The following is a 7,232-nucleotide window of genomic DNA, read 5'->3' as shown; positions in this document are numbered from 1 at the left end:
CTTCTGACCCTAGATCTATGAATCTGTGTGTTTAGATGCCAAATACTGTCTTTACATTTTAAAATTCTTTTAAACTGAAATCCTGCAAAACCTTGGAAGCCTTTCCATTAGTGCTGGCTTTTGCACTAAATAGAACCAGTATTTTATGCCCAGGCTATGCAACCATGTTTCATTTGTAAATGGTAATGATTTAGAGCAATAGTTGTTCCACAAATGGTTACGGAGTCAAACCCCTCCCCCCGAAAAACTGACACAATCTTGATGTAATTACACGTCTATCACACTGGGCAAATACACAGAGCAGATCAACATATTTTGCCCAAAGGCTGGAAAGCGTCTAAGTGACTCCCAGCTGTCTGTAAATATATTATACTTAAGAAAAACCCGGTGCTCCAAGCTTGTGGAGAAATTAATGTCTCTGCTCATTATGTAGATCCCATCATTATGGAGAGTACAAGTCAAGTTAAGACCTGATTTTGATGTGTTCTCCTTGAGGCAGAGCCATTCTCTGGTGGCAATGTTGTAAGACTGCACCGTTAACATGTCTTCGCTTTGGCTGGATTTTTGATTTGGTCCCAGTTCATGAATACAACCTCCTACCAAGTATATGGTTTCCTCAACAGAGAGCATCTGTTGTTTGCGAACATGGACTTCACACAGTTCAAAGTTGGTCCAGGAGTCCGAGATGGGACAGTACTGCAGAATGTTCATATTCCTATCTGAAAGAAAGGACAGGCATTTAAAAAAAAAAAAAAAAATCAAAATGTATCCAGAGGCAGAAAGTCTCATCTTAGATCTGCATACAAAGTGGCAGGGGTTGGGGGGTGAGGGGGGAAGGCTGGTGTCTAATCCCCTAGCCACTGCTTTCCCTGCTAAAACAGTACAGCGGGGGAGGAGGGGTTGAATTCAAGACAACTATTTCATAGTTTCTAGGGTCGGAAGGGACCCGAGTAGATCATCTAGTCCGACCCCCTGCCATGGCAGGAAAGATTACTGGGGTCAAATGACTCCAAACGACGATTTGATGCTTAGATTCTACTCCTGTAAAATTATAACAAATGTATACATTTTACCATATACAGAATCTAATCAGGGGGACATCTTAGATTCGAGTAAATAAGGTAGCGCTATTCATTTAGTGTGACACATTTAAGTGATATACCTGATCTGTGTCTTCCTGTGTAGAGGAAAAGATTAAACCTCTTCTGGCATTCTGACTGCATGATCCAAATGGTCAAGCCACGGGGGTTTTAGCTGACTAATTCCTACTTGTTAGCTCATGTTTTTAATTTTGGTCACTGACTGATACTTAACTGATAGTTCATAGTTATGAAGGGGGAAGTGGAGCAGTTTTCAGGTCTCTGCCAGTGACCACAGATGAATCAAATTATCATATAAACAGTGTGTTTCATTAATAGTTGTCAGGTGATAATTTATTACCCAACCGTAACCTTAGCACATTACAGTTCACTCCGCAAATCAAATTTTTAAGTAATAAAATTCAAAAAAATGTTACATTTCCACAAGTGATGTGAACAACCTAAAGGCAAATTTTCAGTTCCTCATAGTGACTGAATTACACATCTTGTCAAAACCCTTTAAGAACCAGGAACTCAGAGTTTCAACCAGGAATAGGGCAACTAAGGGAAGGCTGAGAAACTGAGGCTTTTCCTACACTTCAGTTATAACTAAGTCAAGACATTTGGTCACAATACAGTTATACTTGAACCTAGTTATAACACAACTCTAATTTATGGTGTAGATGACACCGTAACTGTTCTGTACCAAGGCCTTCTTACGGTAAGATAGAATAGGTAGCGTATCAATTTGTTAATAAATTAATTTTCAGAGACCTAGACTGATATCTGAGTTCAGGTCACAGTGATGAAGTGCTTGATGACTTCAGCTTGGCCTTTTAATAAAACTTTAATAGATACAGTGCACCAAAATATGGACCATCTCTACTCAGAATGTGTCCAGAGCTGAAGCAGGAGATGGTACTGTAAAAACAGACAAAGTTATATGGGGTGAACTTTGGTTTTCATTATGGCTTGTTGTTGTTAGTTACACATACAGAGTTGAATTTGAGTGATGAAGCATGTGCAGTTGTTTGAACTTAAGAATCTTCGAGAAGGGATGAACTTTTCAATCTTCAAGGGTGTAATAAATTTTAAGTTCTCAGCCTGCTGGCTACATACATGCTCACTGAAGTGAGAATGTAGTGAGCATGCCAGAAGTGAGTGTTTTGTGGGAAAAGGTGTTTTTCACCCTGTGAGGTGATATGCATGCTGACCAGCTGATACAAAAATAATGTATCGACTGAATGACTGACAAGATGATTGATGATAAGTGTGAAAGAATTCTGATTGGCTAGAGTGAGTGCGGTGACTGGTCAAGCTCAAAAGGGAACTGGACCCGTGCTCTGGGGGGATTTGTGGATTTTTTTGTGAAATGCTTGGTGCTGGTTCTGTGGGAATTGTGTTGATGTGTGACTGAGGAAAGATTGAGCGAAAACCTTCTCTAAACCGAGCAACGAGGCTCTTTTTTGTTTTAAGCTTTTGTTTCTGGATTTGTGAGTGGCCCTTGTTTGGCTCACATGTATGTGTGTACACCAGTTAGTCTTGGTGTTTGGATGTTTGTGGTGTTCATATTTTTGTTTCTTTTTGTCCTGTCAGCGCTTGTTGTAGACATGTCTAGATTTTGTGGCAGTAAGAGAGTTAGTAACTGTGTGCGAGTGGGAGAGCCTGAATTGTCACTTTGGTTGCCTGGAGGGGACTACTCTGACAGAGATCCTAACTGCTCTGACAACACGTCTGATAAAGTATCACCCTCTCTCATCAGTTTGTTCCCCTTTCTTTCCCCATCTCTCTGTAAATATCTGTACATAATGTTGTAATTGTTAATGTTTAATAATAATAATAATAACCAGATGTGTTTATAACTTTCTGTGCAAGTAAATTATTTAACCATCAAACCAAGCTGGGCCTCTAGCTGGTTCTGGAGAGCCCAGAACCAGTCAGCTTGGGCCAACAGAAAAAATAATTCTGTTCAGAGCCACCCCTTTTCCTACGAAAGGCTGCAGTACTGATTAAGGGCTTCACTCTAATTATAAATATTAATCCTTTGATTTAGACATGCCCTCTCTGGTCAATAGGGGGCACAGACCTAGACAGCAATAGGTGCTTTCAGTATGCCAAGACTGAAAAGAATTAGCAGTGCAACACAAGAGAAAGTTGCCATTGCTGCGTTAGCTTGGGCTATGCTTGGTACTAGCTACAGCTCATAATTCTCTAATTTGAAAAATGTCAGATATAGAAAAATGAACAACCTCTCCCCTCCCCTCTTGACAACACTGTATGAAATAGCAGATCGGATGTCGTGTGTGTGCATAATTCTAGACAATACAGAACACATCACCCTTTGTCAAAATTCCCAACGATGCTTTTCTCGTAAGGATTCAGAGCAATAATTTTCTCAGAAACAAGAGGGGCACTATAATTTGAGAGACCTCTTCAGAAATGAAGGTCCATTGTGATTTAGACCACAAGTACTATTTTGAGCTCCAGTTCTTTTATTTCCACAGAACATGTGAACATAAAAACTCAGACATTTTCCTTCCTGAGGTGGGACTTCTGGAATATATACATAGGAAAACTAATCTGGTTTCACAAATGAAAGTGTAGAATATGGAGGAGGCTGTCTACACCCATATGAGACATCATAATTTGTAAGTGGAAAGCTGAGCTCTTCCACTTGCTCTCGTTAAAAGGGCCACCTCAGAAGTTCTTTGTTCTCTTCTGAAGCGTTGAAAGAAGCAAAATTTTACATCTTCCTCCAAAAATTGCATATTTCCCCTTGTATACAGATCCAAAAATGAAACATGTCAAGTATTCATGACTTCTCTAAGATTTACGAAGAAGAAGCATTACAATACAAAGTATTACATACCATCACAGCACCTGTTTTATTCTACAGACAGCTAGCAAAACAGCAAACACAAGCTCATTTCTGTCTCTTTCATGGTCAGCTTGCATAAAGTCTATTCAGCATCAGCATTAACTGGAATGAGGTTGCCAACAAAATGTCAATAATTCTACTTGCCAATTTTGATAGTTGAGGCAGTAGATTGCCTCAGAGCAATCATAAAAATAGCATTTAAGCTCTGCTTCAGGAAACCATCCTTATTCAGCACAACACTTTAGCACATCCATAAGTGAAATGTTGCCCTGAACACAAATGGACTTAAGCACGGACTGAATGACGCAGAAAACTTACCGGGAAGGAAAACTCAAGAAAAAGGGAAGAGGTGAAAGATACTATTTGCTTGTATCTCTGGCTCTGATTCCAACCTGTACTTTCCTAACACACTTAAAGTTAAAATCAGAATTTTTTCTTGTAAGCCCGAGTTGTCACTCTCTTTCTTTATACAGATAATATCTCTGGCCAGTACTCATGCCCAGACTCAGCTGAGTACTCCCATTAGTTTACACTTCAAGCTCTTCAGGTACTGATTACCAGGGATCCTGTTTTTTTCTGCTTAAAAATTGCAAATTCTCTGATTAAAAAAAACCCAAATCCATGATTAAAATGAAACACAGCTACGTGTGTGTATCAATTGAACACATTTTTTTATTGATATATTTACAATTTGAAAGCAATTTCAAAGCCTACCAGTGCCTCAATCACTATAATACAATAAATTTGAAGTACCTATAAATTTTGGTGTTTGAATTTGGATTTTTCATTATGGAAAATCAGAGCTCCCCCTGCCCCCTTTGCTCACCAGGATGCCCCTCACTCCCCACCCACGGCCCTCTCCCCAGACCTGCCAGAGGGGGCACAGGGCTACAGGGCCAGAGACCTGGGTCTGCAGCCTCCTGCTCCCCACAGCAGCATCTGTGCCCCAGCTGCCGCACATGGGAGGCAACAGCTGCTGTGGCAAAGCAGAGCGTGTGTCCCAATTCCCTTTCCCCTACTGGCAGCATGGCTGGAGTGGAGCCCAGGGGAGGTGAAGCGGGGGTGGTCCACTGTGGGCTCAGGCTCCCCACCCTACTGCCCTCCCCGCAAGGGCCTCCGCAGCCCAGCAGACAGGACTGGGCACAACAGGGCAGAATGGGACTGGGCAGGGAAGCTCCTTGCTGCTAAAAGCCCTGTGGCACCCTGCAGCAGCAGGGGCATCAGCGCAGGGTTGTGCCCCTCGCTGCTGCCAGGCAGGTAAGGGGTGCTTTGCCAGCGTGGTACAGGACTTGCAGTAGCAAAGTGCTTCCCCGCCCAGCCCCACTTTGCCTTGCCATGCCAAGTCCCACCCGCTGGGCTGCAGAGACCCTGGAGGGAGGAAGGCAGCAGGGCAGGGAGCCTAAGCCTGCATTGGGCAGCCCACCCGTCCCCTCACCAACCCCACACACAGATCTGGGGAGCACCTGTCTCCCCCTGCCCCCTTGGAAGGGCACACAGCAGCGGGAAGCCAGCCCCAGCCCCTGCCACCCAATGAGCCACCTATGGCTCCGTCCTGCTCCCCGCTAGGGCCTTGCAGCTGCGTATGGCTCCAAGTCCCAAATACCACCTGGACTGGGAAGCAGCCCCAGCTCAACTCCCTCCCCCCCTATGGGGGCCTCAATTCCCTCCGCCTCCCCTCCAACTTGCCTGCGGGAGCTGCTCTCCAAGCTGCCTGGTGGCCACGTGCATTTCTGAGCATACACATGGCACCCTCTCCCTGAGCATCCTCCTCCTGCTCCCCCAATCCCTTACAGGCTGGAATTCTGTTAACATGAAAAAGCTGCGTTTTTCTTGCTTAAAAGGGAAATTCCACAGTTTTTTCCCCATTTTTCCATGTGAAACGGAAAACCTGGATCCCTGGTGACTACCCAGAATAGGTTCCTATATTTTTGTTCCTTACACAACAGCCACCATGTTGTGAGCCAGGGCAGACAAAATGTGACTCCATTTTCAGGTCATCTCTTCCAGACCAACAACAAGGTTGTTCTCCCCCACACAGTCCATAACAGCAAAGGGATCAATTTTCTACTGAAAGAGACAAAATTACTTTAATGTCAATTTTACTTTGCCTGCAATATTGTCTTTTAATAATTTGGCAATAAAATAAGTCTCTTCTAATGCTGGCCTCCACTTAACATTGATTCCTTAAATGAAGTACTGTGACTTAGCAAACTAAGTCCTCATGGCTGGATTCAGGGGCTCCTTATTCCCAAATCTCTGATGTAGGTGCATAAAAGAATTCGACATAGAAGGATTCATGCCCAATCCTCTCACTAAAGGGAGTCCCTGGAGCTCCACACCAGGACCTGCACCAACCCACGCCTCTACGTGAAGCATGTATCCGTGTGGGTCCTGGCAAGGCGCTGCAAAGTGGCATGGGATCTGGGGAATTCTCAGCACCCTGTGCCAGGTCCCACACCCACTTGTGCTTCCTGTGCCTCTGTGTGAAGCACTGAGGATTCCCTTGGTCCTGTGCCTCTATGCCAAGACCCATATGGGCTTTCCGTGCTTACAGAAAGGAGCACCTGAGATTCCATAGGATATATCTTTAAGTAGGCAAAGCCAGGCAGATACCTCCAGGGGCTTGAGGGGCCAGATCCTGCGTGGGAATTCCCACACTGCACAGGATCAGACCCTTCAAGTTCCCAGAACACCTACCAGAGCTGTGGGCTGCCTGTATTCTCCTACCACAGAACATTTAGGTTGTCAGCTACAATAAAATAGCACCATTTTACAGGTATTTAGCTCCAAATAGCTAAAATGCCATATAAGTATACAAGCTTGCAGGGAAACTTCCTTGATTATGTGACAACAGAAAACCACGATTCTTGCAACTCCGTAGAATGTAGCTACCCATCAATCTAATGTGACTGGCCACCTGAGCCAGTAATTCCTATGCTCCATCCCTTCCCAATCTACTTACACTTCAAAGCCACAGACATCAACCTTCGATATCTCCCCTTTACCAAGAGGTCAGAACTCATCTATTACTTATATTTATGTGATTTATCTGCAGCCCTTCCCAACAGAGGCTCAGGACAGCTTATAGTAAGAGTAACTAAACAACCTAAAAGGGCAACTAGTATAAATAAAACAAAGTACCAACACTAAGCAAAACTTTTGACCTGGAGGGATGTGGGCAGTGGGGTCCCCCAGGGCTCAGTTCTCAGGCCCGCACTGTTCAACATCTTCATCAGTGACTTGGATGAGGGGGTAAAAAGCACCCTGTTCAAATT

General features: G+C 43.9%; 1 protein-coding gene across 1 annotated transcript in view; it reads right to left on the bottom strand.

The window, feature by feature from the left end:
* Positions 1–262: 262 nt before the first annotated feature.
* The window catches only part of KLHL42 (kelch like family member 42), a 31,066-nt gene continuing 24,096 nt past the window's right edge, over positions 263–7,232 (bottom strand). Inside the window, exon 3 of the mRNA XM_019515978.1 lies at positions 263–719. Within this exon, the coding sequence (XP_019371523.1) occupies positions 268–719 (452 nt within the window). The 3' untranslated portion in view covers positions 263–267. The remainder of the gene's footprint in view (positions 720–7,232) is intronic.

This window comes from Gavialis gangeticus, unplaced genomic scaffold (genome assembly GCF_001723915.1).
Source record: "Gavialis gangeticus isolate Ggan-Ray unplaced genomic scaffold, GavGan_comp1, whole genome shotgun sequence".
Taxonomy (NCBI): Eukaryota; Metazoa; Chordata; order Crocodylia; family Gavialidae; genus Gavialis; species Gavialis gangeticus.
Note: the sequence above shows the minus strand (reverse complement) of the source record. Positions and strands in the feature narration are given on the sequence as shown.